At 40.2% G+C, this 15,797-nt stretch overlaps 1 protein-coding gene across 1 annotated transcript in view; it reads left to right on the forward strand.

Annotated features, from left to right (window-relative positions):
• CCDC6 (coiled-coil domain containing 6) overlaps positions 1-11,124 on the forward strand; it is a 109,011-nt gene extending 97,887 nt beyond the window's left edge. Inside the window, exons 8-9 of the mRNA XM_012657629.1 lie at positions 5,632-5,756; positions 6,814-11,124. Of these exons, the coding sequence (XP_012513083.1) occupies positions 5,632-5,756; positions 6,814-7,008 (320 nt within the window). The 3' untranslated portion in view covers positions 7,009-11,124. The remainder of the gene's footprint in view (positions 1-5,631; positions 5,757-6,813) is intronic.
• The last annotated feature ends 4,673 nt before the right edge of the window (positions 11,125-15,797 follow it).

Below are 15,797 nucleotides of genomic sequence, written 5' to 3' on the forward strand. Positions count from 1 at the left end.
GTCTAAAAATAGGTCTGCACCCTAATAGCAGTGAGCATACCCAGCACCCAGATCTTGGTTCCTGATTCCATTCTCCAGTGAAAAAACTAGGACTACTTGGAAAAATGAACGTTTCTAGGGCAGGGGCATGGAACATACAAGATGAGTCTGGGACATCTTGTAGTGCAAGAAAAGAAGTGTTCAGAAAACAAAATAAAGGTGATATGTCAGAGGGATAAAGGAGCTTCCAAACACAAAAACTGGAACAATTTGAGCAATAAAGAAATATTGTAACATTTGATTATAATATAATCCAAACATAAAACAAATGTCCTAAATCCTTACTGATATGAATAAATGACTGAATAAATAAATAAGGGAGAAGAGACAAATGTGTTAGAATTCCAAATAATACATGTCGATACTCCACCCTTGAGGTAGCAGTAACTCTCTATTCCTTACATGTGGGCTATGAGAATATATAGTATTTAGAGGTCAGGTATAGGAAGAAAACCTGGCAAAGGAGACTAGGAAGTTGCTGCCAGAAATGTGGAAAGGCAATTAGTATACAATGTCACTGAAGTCAAGACAAAGTGTTTCAGTGAGAAGGGAGGGGCCGGCTGAGTCAGCTGCAAGGTCAGGTGGAATGAGGAGTGGCGACCAGGGCAGTTGCACGTGGAAACACAAAACTCACTGCTGACCTTAGATCGGTTTGGATGGAGTGAGAAACTGCTGCAATCTGGAAGGGACAGGAACCAGATCAGGGAGGAAGTTACATCTAAATTATTTGAATTTTTAGAGAGGATTGAATTTTTACAAAGGATGTTTTCACATATATAACCTGTGTGTAAAGTTTTTAAAGGGGAAAAAAGGTGTGTGCCTTTGTTTCCAAAATTTTTTTCTTTCACAAAGAGATACTAAAGAAAAATTGAGGCAATCAGAGGGTATAAAGTAGCAGAAATAAAATCAGCCAGAATTCTTCCATCTAAAGGCAGTGTTAATGTTTTAGTGTTTTCATATGTCTCTTCTCCCTACCCTGGTACCTTGCAGTTTTCCCTTAGGTAGTTGGTTTTGTATATATTATGAAATACTTTTGTATCTTGCTGTATTTTGCTTGCTGTTTATTTGTTTGCCTACTGTTTATTTGTTTTTATGACCATGAATTGCCTTTAATCAACTTTTAAATTTGAACTTGACAATAAAATAGTGAAATCTTAAATTTTTTGCTGGAGTTAATGCATTTCCATACCAAAGCAAGAGAAGTTTATTCCAGCAATGGTTTTATAAAACCATATTATTCTGTTTAATAAGCTGGTGTTTGTGGTTTGGCAATTTCAAACTAGGTGTTTTTTTTGGATTTTTGTCCATTATTACGTTCCTGGGCCAGAGGGTGGGATGCATGTTGATTAGAACTTAAAGCAAAAATTAGTAAGGTGTGGTCTCTGGCCTCTAAGAGCTTATAATCAACAATAGGACAGGGAAAAGTGGTTTAAAAAAAAAAACAACTCATAATATGAGGCCAGATATCATAAATTTCCCAAATTTTATATATTTTAGTACTCTTAAAAAGTTAAGTAGTTAAATAAATGTCAGTACGTCTATTCAATGGAATCCTACTCAGCGATAAAAAGGAATTAACTATTGATACATACAACCTGGATGGATGGCAGGGGCATTATGCTGAATGGAAAGAGCTAATCTCAAAGGGTGACATACTGTATGATTCCATTTCTAAAGCATTCTCAGAGTGGCAAAATTATAGTGATGGGGAACAGATCAGTCATTGCCAGGGCTTAGAATTAAGGGGAGGATGATTGAGCTGTACACATGCATTGACATGAAGAAAGCATGCAAAAACGGATGAAATCTGAATAAAGGCCAAACCTTAGTAACCAGTGTCATACTAATGTCAATTTCCTGGTTTCGACAATGTACTGTCTTTATGTAGGATGTTGTCAGGGGAAGCTGGGTGAAAGGCACACGGGAACCCTGTAGTATTCTTGCAACTTCTTGTGAATTACGAACTATTTCAAAATAAAAAGTTATAATAATAATTTTTACAACCTCAAGGTAAAACAGTTTAAAAAGAGGTTCAAAGAACTGAGAGCTCGCAGCTTGGAGAGCTTGCACAGTGGGCCTCGACAGGAGTTAATGCTAAGGCTTATTGAGCCCTTGCTTTTGCCGGGGACTCTCAAAGCACTTTGCGATATTAACTCATTTCATCCTCACAGCAACCTTGAGAGGTGGCTACAGTGATCCCATTTGATAGTTGAAGAATCTAAAATACAGTGAGATTAAGTTACTTGTCTGCTATCACTCAGTGCCAAGCGTCAGAGCTGGGATCCAAGATTATCTGGCCGTCTGGCTCCGAAGTCCAGGTGCTTTGCCTCTCCAAAGGGTGTGTGCGGTGCTGATTGACAGTGGGGGAAGGAAGAAGCAAGGCCTGTGGTAAAGGGAAGACATTTCTAGGCAGAGGGCACGCTGAACAGAGACACAGAGGCCTCAGTCAGCAGCAGTAAGATCTCTGTGGTTCTCATCACTGGCTGCCCTAGGGCCCAACTCCCTAGAGATTCTGATTCATTTGGTTTGGGGTGAGGCAAGCAGGGCTTTGATCCTTGCAGTTGAGAACCACTGACCTAGAGCCTCAGAGGATATTTAATAGTTTCAAGCCAGTGAAGAAGTCCTTTATAACAGAGAAGGAATTGTTTTTCTTAAGTTAGGTAGACTATAGGGAGTCTTTGAAGATTCTCGATTAGTGGCTTAACATACTCATAATTACCCTTCAAAAAAATTAACCTAGTAATATTGGAAAATAGACTAGATTTTTTTTTTTAATGAATTGAATCCCCGACTTGGGAATAAGGATCCATTTTTATGGTCTTTCTCATAAATGTCATCATTTTCATAAGAAATACAATTAGGGCTTTATTCCTCAAAGTTGTTCAAAGAAAACGTTGTCTTTCCTCTCCCAGATCAATGAATTCCTTTCGATACCAGTAAACATCACATTAAGTGACTGCTTAGCTCCCAAAGACTTGTACTTTATCCCAGACTTCCATTTTGTAGATGCAAATCAAAAATCCACAATTGGAAATAGAAATATGTAGAAAGCATCAGTGATTGATAGTCAAATCAAGAAATAAACTCTTAGCGTTAGATGTTGAGGGCATAGAAAAGTCCTGTGGTGGGGCAACCAAAGGAAAGCTTGGAGGCTGATTATCTCAGTCATGGCAGCAAAAAGACAGTATAGAAAAGCATTCTTAACAGGTTGTTCTTTTCATGTAATGCAGAAAAGCGATAAGTAGAGTTCATATTGCTTGGCATCCAATAACGGATCCTAGGTGCAAATCAATTGACAATAGGTAGTTCCTATCCAAACTCCCCCAAATTGCTCCTTCAATTCTATTTTTACTCCATTCATTCGTATGGAGCCTACCCTGTGCTCGATATCCTGGTAGCTGTTGGAAACTCAAAGATATAAAGACAACTAGCTACATTTGTGCAGTGGTAAATAAAGTGATGCCCCAGAACAGAAGAACCTTCTGCACCTAACTCTGAAGACCAAGGCTGCTAATGCTGCATGTAGGCGAAGATCACTTTCAGAACATTTTCAAAATATAGATGTTTGGACTCCAACCCAGTCCTATCTAATAGTAAGAGTCTAGTCACCTGTTCTTTTTAAAACACTTGGGAGGTGATTCTGGGGTCCTAGGTGAAGACTATGCTGAACATGATAGTGGATTGGTTGGGGCGGTTTTTTCCTTAAATATCAGCTTCTTTCAGGGACTATTAGCCTATATAGGGTTTTTGTCCCCTGTATTGGATATTCTCAAGTTGCAAAGTTCTCAATGGTTTTGTTTGCTGTTATGGCTGCTACACACACACACACACACACACACACACACACACACACACACGGTCCTGTCTCGTTGTTGATATATCTACACACACACACACACACACACACACGGTCCTGTCTCATTGTTGATATATCCTTTGACATTTCTGTTTTCCTTGCATCTGGTTTTTACCCCATTGCTCTATTTTTTTCTACTTTATTCTTGTTTCTTCTCATGTCTTTCTGTTTCTTTCCTTATCTCGGTTGAACTCCTGGTAAGGCTTGGCTTTTTAAAAATATTATTGTTACGATAAGAACACCAAACATGAGATCTATCCTCTTAAGTGTATAATACAATATTAACTTATAAGTACAATGTCGTGCAGCAACTCTCTATAGCTTATTCATTTTATTTAACTGAAACTTTATACCTTTATACCCATTCCCCATTTCTGCCTCCCCCTGTCCCTAGCAACCACCATTCTACTGTTTCTTTGAGATTGACTATTTTAGATTCCTCATGTAAGTAGATCCATCCAGTATTTGTTCTGCTGTGACTGGCTTATTTCACTTAGCCTAATGTTCTCCAGGTTCATCTGTGTTGTTGCAAATGACAGGATTTCCGTTTTTAAGACTGAATAGTATTCTATTATGCCCTTATAGACCACATGTTCCATTGATGGACAGTTAGGTTGCTTTCACATTTGGCTATTGTGAATAATGCTGCAGTGAACATGGGAGTGCTAGTATCTCTTTGAGATACTGATTTCATTTATTTTGAATAAATACCTAGAAGTGGGATCATTGGATCGTGTTGTAGTTCTAGTTTTAATTTTTTGAGTCATCTCCATACTAATTTCTATAGCAGCCGTACCATTTAACATTCCCATCAGCAGTATGTAAGGGGTTCCCTTTTCTCCATATCCTGGCCAGTACTTGTTAATCTTTGGGGTTTTTTTTTTGGTTTTGTTTTTTTTAAATAATGGCCATCCTAACAGGTATGAGGTGGTATATCATTGTGGTTTTGATTTGCATTTCCCTGATTAGTGATGTTGAGCATCTTTTCATATGCCTATTGGCCATTTGTATATCTTTGGAGAGCTGTCCAAGTTCTTTAATCAGGTTCTCACCTTTAATCAGGTTATTTGGAGGTTTTTTTTGCTATTGAGTCATAGAAGTTACTTATATATTTTGGATATTAACTCCTTATATATAGTTTACAAATATTTTCTCCCATTCTATAGGTTGATTTTTTTCACTCTGATGGTTTCCTTTGCTGTGCAGAAGCTTTTTAGTTTAATGTAGTCCCGCTTATTTATTTTTGCTTTTGTTGTCTGTGCTTTCTTGGTGTCATATCCAAGAAATCATTGCTGAAACCAATGTCAAAGACCAATTTTTCTTCTAGGAGTTTTACAGTTTCAGGTCTTACATTTAAGTCTTTAATCCATTTTGAGTTGATCTTCATGTGTGATAGAAGATAAAGATCTAATGTCATTCATTTGCATGTGGCTATCCAGTTTTCTCAACACCATTGCTGATGAGACTGTCCTTTCCCCATTGTGTATTCTTGGCGCCCTCACTGAAGACCAGTTGACCATGTATGCATGGGTTTATTCCTGGCCTTTCTGTTCTGTCCCAGGGCTTAACTTTTATATCCCTTGTTATCTGGCATACCATTCAGTGGGTCCACCACTCTTCTCATCTGTTTTTATTTTTGTGAGTGATTGAACTTCTGCATTTTAAAACCTCCTAGATAGTTGAAGACATCAGATAGTTGAGTTAGAAATGATACTTAATTTGTTGTTATGTTTCAGGTCTATCATATGCAAGTCACACAGTTGGTTTCACGCCACCAACTTCACTGACTAGAGCCGGAATGTCTTACTACAATTCCCCGGGTCTTCATGTGCAGCACATGGGAACATCCCATGGTATCACAGTAAGTGTCCATGGGGTAGGAAGCAGCACTTTTACTCCTGATGGTACTACCAGCTATCCTCTTTGGGAGACCAGGATTGATGCCCTTAGACATTTCTCTCTCATCCTGCCTCCCCCACTAGTTCAGCTTAAGACTATAGAGACTTCCCAACAGTTCGATACTAAATTCTGGTGTTGAAACTAAAATACTTCCCAGGAGACAAAACTTCACCTTCACTTCCTGTGAACAGTTACCTTTGTGAAATATAATTTGAACCATGACCAATGCTTTGATTGAACTCTGGCCAACTCCTTCCAATAAAGAATTATATTTTTTCTGCCACAGTGTCTAAAGATATTTATTGTCTGTACCTTCACAGTTCCCTGACCCTCACTTTTCTTCCTGGAGTTAGCCTTGTTTCTAGCTTTATCAGAATTATCTTTCCTGGGATTAGAAGGAAGCTTAAGTGCATCTGGTTCAAACTCTACTTGAGGGAGTGTTTTCTTTAGAATTGGCAATACAGTTAACTAATAGAGCAGTTAGAAATGTAGCTAGTAGCGTTAGAGAATTGGAGAGAATTGAGGGTATTTCCAATAAGAGAGTATTTCAAAGAACTCTATTTTAAGAAAGCATTTAAGGTATATCTGAAGCCATTTTGCCAGTTTGATGGACTTTATGTAAAAATAGGAACTTTTTTGTTGAGCTATGGCTTTCAGGCTATGAAAAATTTGTTTGAGACAAGTGACAGAAGGAATTAGGGACATGTAACTCACAGAAAAGATTTAAGAGGATGACGTGGCAGCCATTTTTTAGTTTTACAGCTGTCTCATTGAAGGGCCCAAGTTCAGTGTTTGGTCAATGCAAGTTTTATAGTGATTTTGTATAGCTTTTTCATAGGTGTAAATATTGCCTTGTTGAAGTTGTCCTTACTAGTTCAGAAACCAGGAGGGATAAAGAAGGAAATCTCTGGTTTCTTGTCTTCGTTGGTCAGTTTTTCATTAGCCTCCATGCCAAGTCAGCCTGTGTTAGAGATGAGCTATCTATGTCTAGACTGACCTGCTGTTCCTGTCCTCTGCAGAGGCCTTCACCACGGAGAAGCAACAGTCCTGACAAATTCAAGCGGCCCACGCCGCCTCCGTCTCCAAACACACAGACCCCAGTCCAGCCGCCTCCGCCTCCACCTCCGCCACCCATGCAGCCCGCGGTCCCCTCGGCAGCCACCTCGCAGCCCAGCCCTTCGCAACATTCGGTGCACCCCTCCTCCCAGCCTTAATGCATGTGCTTAGTCTGAATTTCAAGTTGGGACTCGTCCAATGGAGCCGTCTACTCAACGCCAAAGGCTTCCTTCCCTGGCATATTTGGATCTGACCTATTTGCACTGAGGTTATCTAGGCTTCACTATTCATTGTGTTGTAAATGTCTGTCAGAAACGCAGCCAGTGTTGTGGGTCTACAACACTAACCAGACGACTTTCTCCATCAGTGTTTTACTTGAATCTTCATGTACGTCCATTCCCTGGCTGGAACATTTGCTATTCGGTATTTGGTAATTCAGCAGCAGTGTGCAGTTTTGCTTGGCCCCAGAGCTTCATTTTCCAGGCTTCTAGGTTTGTAAAAGAAAAAGGGATATCTTTCTTACATTTTTTTTCCCCCCATGAATTTGCAGAAAATTACCGAGCTGTTATTAGCCCCCTTCTCCCATGTTAATGGTGTTTACTGAACATGCCAATAAGTTAGCACTACAATTCAGACCTTTGAAAATCTAACTTTCAGTACAGAATGGAAAGTTAGATGAATCAGTGCCCAAGACATATGTTCTGTTTAATAGAGCTGTCTACAGATACACTTTTTACAGGTTATTTCTGGTGTATGTCACCATCCATGTCTCTTGTAGGACAGATGGCCAAAAGTAATGAATCACATGGCTGTACTTCTCCACATACATGGGATGGATAATTATCGTGTATCAAGATGTGATTCTTTTATCCTTAATGTCAATGTACCTAACCTGGCCCCCTCTTACATGAGTCGGTAAATGTTGTCCTACCCACCAGTGGTTTCAATGGCTTATTAGAGTATGCTATTCCTGCTGCAGAAGGCAATGTGATTGTAACAAAAACGTGATATTTCCCCTTCCTTTCTTCACTTGCATTCTCCTAAAATAGAGTTTGAACAAATGTTTTAAAGGTGCAAAATACTATTAGAAACTACTATTTGAAATGGACATTATAGGAATATGCTGGCATCATAGCCATAAAATACTGTGTTGCTTGGCAGAAGAGAGGTCTAGAGGAAAGTAGCACATTAGCGTTGATGGCTGCTTATTTCGCCCAGTATAAGCAAGTGCAGTGTACAAAGAAGTATATTCTGAATACATTATTTCCATTCGTTTAGCACAAATAGATCATTTGGTTTCACTTTGCAGTGGAACTCTGAGTCACTCTTAATACTTGCAACACCTTAATTTTTGTTTTTTAGCAGTTATTGTTTTGTACTTTGGTAGTAAAGTGATTTTTACCACCTGTGTTTGCATATTTATATATGCTGTGGATGAAAATAACTTACTAGAGAATGTATATTTTATGATGAGAATGTGTATCTGTTGGATATAATCAGAGAACTGAAAATTTATCAGTAATTTTTAAGAGTCCATGTTTTGTGACAACCATCTCTAATAGCTAATTCTTTGTTGAACACACTCCTAAAAATAAGGAACCATGACATTGTAGATATTTAATATTGTACAGTATAGAAACCTCCATTTTTGCCTTCGAATGCATATTTAAGAGTTAACAGAATGAAAAAAGTCTTGTTGGATAATAGTGTTTGATTAGCATCTTAAGAACTTGAGAGTGAAAGCAACAATAAGATTTTTTCACCTCTTCCTGCTTCCAGCCCCAAACTGAGAACATCACTCCTCAATTGTTTGGAAGAAATCGTAGGTCTATATAAATTTTATTTATAATGTATCTGTAATATACATAATCATAGTACAGTTCTCAGATGCGGGGAAGAAGTTTGGCATTGAACTGTTGAGGCTTTAGGTTTTTCATATGATCAGACTGGGCCATGTCAAACCTGGGATTTCACCCAACAGCTCACTGACCATCCTGGTACATTTCCATTCCTAGGAATTCTGAGAGTAGGCAAACAAATTTTGCCTTCATGGTACAGTTCTCGGTTTTTCTTATAGGAGAAATATGGTGTGTGTTTACAAGAATCTTTTGTGAGATTATAGATGTCAATGCTGTGGATAGTATCTTGCACTCAAATAAGAAAAGTCCATATGTAATGATCTTCCTCAGCTTTCTATTCATTTATTTACCTCCTGAAAGCACAAAAATTAAAACATTGCCATATGGTGAATTTTAAAAAAGCACTCAGAGTGAGCAAACAGTTCCTAATAAATGCCTTTTAGAGACAGGTTCTTGACATTCAGACTAATGCAGATACCTACTACTGGTTCCCTATGCTCATTTCGCTTCCAAATAAAACACAGCTTCAACAGCACTTTTCAGCATAATTCTAGTTGCTTCTCCCTGCAGACATTTAGAACTGATAGAACAAACACTACTCTTTTGAATTTATGATGTTTCACGTCCTTTTAAAGTGTTTGACAACCCCATGTGGAGCCTGTAACACTTGGGCAGTACCTGCTAGGACAATTTCTTAGCAGTTGTTTAGCCACCAGGGACCCATAAGATTCACATCCTGAGCCCATAAAGGCAAGAAGCCCCCTCACCTAGTGGAAGCTGACTTCCCTCAGTTGGGCACTTCTCATGGGAGCTGGACATGGTTACTGCCATTCTGTTGCCCACCTGCCCAGGTGAACCCTGGATTGACTCCCAGAAGGCCTTTGTAAAATCAGTAGCCATCCTGCAGGCAGGTGGGAGCAACAGTGGCTTCAATAGCTTCCTTTTCCTGTCTTGCAGACAGAGACCCTTGGCTACCACTGTGCTGCTAATAGGATAAGTACTCTGTTGCCAGATTACCATGCCTTTTATACAAAACCAAATTAACTTACCTAATACCTGACACCTCTCTGGGCTCTGAACTGCTTTCTCTCATCAAGCATGCTGGCATTCTAGACAGAATTCTAGAAATTTGGCATATGGTGGAAGTATTTAAGATTTCATTTAATTTACTCCTTTGTTGATTGAAAGGAGCTTTAAATTCTGAGCTCCTGAGATACTGACTAGCAACCACGGAATGAATGTGTGACCAGAATGTGGCTTTGACACCAAGTGCTGCTGTCCCTTTGTAATTGGCTTCTAATGGATTCAACCAGAAATAATTGATAATGTGAATTTTTGTTAATTGTTCAATTGTAGGAAAATAGAACATGTGTCACCTTTTGTTAGGTAGACATGAACTTTTCCTGCACGAAGCCTTGCTTGTAGAGGATGCCCTATAAGGCAAGAAAAAGCATAGTAACTTGTGCTTCGAGAGCTCAATATTTGTATCTTATCAGTACAGAAGAAATATTTCTATGTAACTTCTGTCTAGTACTTGTCTTATAGGTAACCAACACTGAAAACTTTGTAGTGATGACTACCAAAGAAATACATAGTAAAACAACCTTTTATTTCCAAATTGTTAAAGAGCCAGCCATTGACGCTGCTACACAAGTTCCATGCTCAAGAGCCATTGTAAGAGATTAAGGGGTTTTTAGGTTTTTGGTGGTGTTCTTTGTTTTTTATTTTTTTTCTTTAAATTTTTTTTGATAAAACATACACACAGCTGTTAGCATAAAGTTATAGGGAGCATTTTCTAGAATGCTCAGCAGTTGTGATTAACTGCCAAGCCCAGTTTGCCTCTTGTTGGGCAATTGAAGGAATCCTATGTCTATGATAGTGTGGGTGCTGTGTGTGTGTGTGCACGTGTGCGTGTGTGCATTCATGCCTTAACTCGGGTTACTGCTCAACTTTAGTTCTTAGTCTGCACCGTCATCTAGATTGTATTATACATCTCGGTCTGAACTTCATCCTGGCAGAAAACAAAGTTGCAGGCACAACAGTTTAAGAATGCATTCCTCCAGAAGAGTATCTGGTCAGGTTGACCGTGAGCCTTCTTTGGACTTTATTTGGAACTTAGCCTGGAAAGCAAAAGTGGACTGTCAAACGGAAAGATGTCAACAAGGAAAAGAGAGCCAAGTGCTAGCATGCCTTTTGCCTCTGCGTATCCGTGCACACTGTATGTTGTTCATGATAGCTTGTCTACAGCTTGACTAGGTTGGAGTTCTGGTAATAGTGGCAATCTTGACATTCTTGGTCAGAGTTTAGAGAGATGTAAGACTTCCAATTAATGTCTTATTTACTCCTTTATGTTGATTAGTCTTTGATACATGTGCTGAATCAGAAACCTAAATAAAGATAATTTTTTAAAATGTACCTCTTGAGCCTTAAACCCTATCTCTTTTTTTCCAGTCTTCAAGTGGGAAAACAAACATTATTTCCCCATTGTTCTGACAGGCAGAACTTTAAACTTTAAAGGCTGCCTTAGAAAGTAAATCTTTGAATATTTGGGGTGATGTTTTATATATGTTTGAGGGTGTGTGGTTTGTCAGTTGCATTTTAGTAAGGCTGTAGCAATTAGAGTCCACATTCTGTGGGAAAAAAATGCACAGTACTTAGCAGGATCCTCTCTTAGGAGTACCGTTTTCTTTTTTAATTTTTAATTTTATTTTTCATAGAGACAGGGCCTAGCAATGTTGCCATGGCTGGTCTCAAACTCCTTACCTCAAGCGTATCTCCTGCCTCGGCCTCCTAGAGTACTAGGATTACAGGTGTGGGCCATCGCGCCCAGCTGGGAGTATAGTTTTCAAGAACCCATTTGAAATACCATTTATGAGTGCAAACTGTTTAAATCTGACGTTTTCTCTGTAAAAGTAAATCTTCAGTGAATCTTTACTCTGGCTTCAATGGAATGTCATTTTAACTGTTAATATAATGAATTTTTAATTTGGTTAGTCATTTGGTGAAATGAAATGACCAAATGACAAAATGCCTGTCTACCCATGCAGCTAGGTTTTAGTTGTAATGTGGTGAAAATGGTGACCAAGAAGTTACCCAGGACCTCTGGATTCAAGTCTTGGCTGCATCCTCCAGCTTCAGTTTTCTAATCTGTTATAGCTGATATAGCCATTCTTATTTCAGGTAGAGTTTAAAGAAAACAGAATTTAAACAAAGTGCTTCAAAAACAAGACTGGGTGTGGTGGCTCACACCTGTAATGAGGCCAGGAGTTCGACACTAGCCTGGGCAATGTAGGGAGATCCCAGCTCCACAAAAAAAATTGTAAAAATTAGTTGGGCGTGGTGGCACATGCCTGTAGTCCCAGCTACTGGGGAGGCTGAGGCAGGAGGATCGCTTCAGCCCAGGAGTTCGAGGTTACAATGAGCTATGATGGTGCCACTGTACTCCAGCCTGCGTGACAGAGTGAGACCTTAGGGGGGAAAAAAAAAAAGTTTAAGCTGCATGTGCACTTTTTAAAATTTTTAATACCTTTTAAAGGCTATGTGTCCACACAGTGCTTCTAAAATTGAAATGGTTTACGTTTTTTGTGTTTATGTAAAACTCTATAAGTAAATCTGGGTCCTTGTTTTAATGTATAGGCTATTTAAATAAAAAATGATTATGGAAATGCAATTTCAGTCACTAATGTCTAATTCAGGCTCAAACTTTTTTTTTTTTTTTTAAGAGACAGTGTCTCTTACCCAGGCTGGAGTGCAGTGACACCATCATAGCTCACTGCAGCCTCGAACTCCAGGGCTCAAGTGATGCTCCTGCCTCAATCTGGGACTACAGGCACCTGCCACCACGCCTGGCTAATTTTTTTTTATTTTTTGTAGAGTCAGGGTCTCACTCTGCCCAGGATGGTCTTGAACTCCTGGGCTCAAGTGAGCGTCTTGTCTCAGCCTCCCAATGCACTGGGATTACACACGTGAGCCACTGAGCCCAGCCCAGGCTGAAACTTTCTAACATTCTCTTTAGAAACACAGGAAGAAGTTGGCACATGTTAAGTTATGGTTTGTGTTTGATGTATATGTTGACGTAAGAGATTGAAATCTCATTCCTTAAACTTTTACATATCATCCCTAATTTCATATTGCGTTGAGAACTATTGAGTCACAAATATTTAGATCTTTTTTTCAAAGATTTTATTTTCTGATACCCTACTACCAACTTAGTGCAACTTTCAAGAGTACTAATTACCTGAAGAGGAGAGCTTAGTAATTAATCTTCAATTTTTCATCTTAACAACTAAAAAGGAAAAGCCAGACTCAGAAGTGAGGCAGATGACAGAATTAGTAGACAAGGACGTGAAAACCCCGATTATAAATATTCTCCATGTGTCCAAAAGCCAGAGGGACACGTGGAGAATGTAAAGTATAAGAATGCTATAAAAAAATAGAAAACAAAAGACTCAAATTGATCTTTAGAGAGAAAAAATACAGTATCTGAAATTTAAAACAATAAAAACTTGTTTTAAGTCTTTTGTGGATTTAGGTTTGTGCTCTTTAAATGTACCTGGGAGACATTAAACAGCAACTGCTTACATTCAAGCCTGGGAGGCGGACTTCCCTCAGCCCTTGAGGAGCTTTGCCTGGGTTCTGGTGGGCCCCTACTGGGAAATTACTAACTTGGGGGACTTACCGCACCGATTCGTCACTCTAACGTTGGGCGTGCACCGCAAGGTGGAAGGGTACCGCAGAAAGTGTCCTGTGAGTTCAAGTCTGGTCCAAGCCAGTACAGTTTTCTGAGCTTCCATTTCCTCATCTGTAAAACAGGAATAAGAATGATGTCTTTAGAATCAAATGAATATGTTAGTGTTAAAACTTTAGACTCCAAAGTTCTTTGTATTGCAACCTCTTCACTCTTTCCGATGTCATTTCGCTTATTCTACAAATACTCTTAAAACACTAGCTGTGTCAGCCACTGAGAACGCAGCGGGGAGCAAGAAAGCTGCAGTTCCTTCTCCTTGGGAGCTTCCAGTTAGTTCACAGCTGCAGTCAGTGCTGGGATTGGGACCCCACAGTGTTAGAAGGACAGACAGGCCAGAGAAGACTCCCAAAGGAATTGATGTTTAAGCAGAGTCTTGAAGAACAGGTGGGATTTAGGTTAAGAGTCTAGAACAGAAGGACCAGCATGGTGAAGACTGGGTGGTAAGAGCCTCGCTCCGAGTGGCGACTGTTTGGGTTCCCTGAGACGAGGACTTAGGTGCAGGAAGCGTATTTGCAAGGCGATTGCAGGAAGTGGAATGAGAGTGGAGAAAGTGAGACTCGAGTGGAAGGTGAGTTAAGGAGCTGGTTAGCATGTGGACCACTAGAGCTCAAGTCCAAGTCCATTGGGGTATCCCCAAGAAATAACTTAGAACATGCCTCAGAATTGTCCCACCAGAGGGCAGGGCTGCTGGGATTGGGATCTACAAACTCCTTTCACCCATTTGTTGAAAGTGCCCCTGGGGAGAATGACCCCCACACACACATTTTGGTTTTCTGGGTTGTGCTTAAGAGGCTTCCTTGAAAGGCTGAGGCAGCAAAGGCACGGGTGGCAGCCTGTGCTTGACGAGGGATGCTGGCAAGGTGGCTGAGCGTCCACAGTGAAACCGGGTGGGCCTCGGATGCATCGCACCAGGTCTGCTCCAGGAGGCCTGGGGGCTGAGTATCACTCACTGTCATTGGGTTTGGCCTGATGTGTTCATGAAAGTTTGAAATACTTTTTAATTCAAGATGAGGGGGATTTATTTTTAATTTTAAAAAATCCAGATTCCTAATTTCTCTTGAAAAATAAGATGGCAGCAGGGTCACATCCTTGCATTGCACAGTCAGCTGGGGCTGAACAGTAGCTGCACCTGGACAGCAGAAAACACCTGACCCTCTTCAGAGCCACGGTGATCACTACCCATGCACAGTTACTACAGGATGACCCCAGCAGGTTTTTGAGTTTATGGTCCCCTGGCATGGGGCCTTTGAGGAAAGAAGGAAGTTTGACAGGGCTAGAGCTTGTGTGTATGCTTGGGAAAGGGAGGAGGGGGAAGGAGAGGTGAGAACCGAAGCCTCATTTGGAGAGAGCCCTATGCTGGAAGTTCCTTGCACAAGTCCAGCCAATAAGAAGGTGGTATGTAGACACACAAGGGACCGTGGTAAATCTTTCTTGTGAGCCTCAAGGTTGACATGAGATGGGATGAAAGTACTACTGGGTTCTCTCAGCTGTGATACTATAATTTTCCCCTTACTGTCCCCAAATTCAATATATAGCATGATTTCAACAGAAACCATGAGTCAGGGGTATGTTGCTAAGGGTTTAACAGTTCTGCTCTGTGGGAGGGGAGCTCAGATCTGTATTGCCTGCCAATTTTCACGGTGTAAATACACCCCACCATGGCAGATTTTAAGCTGCCAGTGTGCAGTCACTGAACTTGGAGAGAGATGTGCAGTAGCACACCATTATATAATTTTTCTACCATACAAATAAATATAAATAACCTTAAGAGAATGAAAAAAGCACAATGCAAAATAATTACGAAATGAGGTGTTTTGAGTAGTTATTACCTTTGTTTTTAATATAGTCTTTTAAATTGTAATTCTACATAATTTTTAATAGTGTCTGTTTTAACAACCAGCTCACAAGATTCCTGGAAATTTAACTGTCAGCTCTCATGAGCCTTTTTGAGATAGTTCTAGCACATCTCTGGGCCCAGGAGTTTGCTGAAGCCACTTCTATCAGAAGGCCTCTGGTGTTTAGAGGTCCCATTGTAAGTGCAGTGGTGACAGAGGGGAAGGTAATTTATTTTGGGAAGCTCAAATCCCAATCACAGCTGCAGGCTCAGAGCAAGCTTGGTCTGGACTTGGCAGAGGACAAAAGGTTGAGTGAGACTCCCTCAGCAATCTCCAGACAGCTGAGGCAGCTGCTTTTGTGGGAAGCGTCCCATGTGCCAAGTGCAAGGCTGTCAGTTATACGGGACCACGCTCACCTCAGGAGCTCGGGTGTGCAAGTTTCTCTGGCAGCATGGTTTTTGCATTCACAGTTTTTCTACCCCAGCCTGCCATCTTCTCTCCATCAT

Source organism: Propithecus coquereli, unplaced genomic scaffold, assembly GCF_000956105.1.
Source record: "Propithecus coquereli isolate 6110/MARCELLA unplaced genomic scaffold, Pcoq_1.0 Scaffold115, whole genome shotgun sequence".
NCBI lineage: Eukaryota > Metazoa > Chordata > Mammalia > Primates > Indriidae > Propithecus > Propithecus coquereli.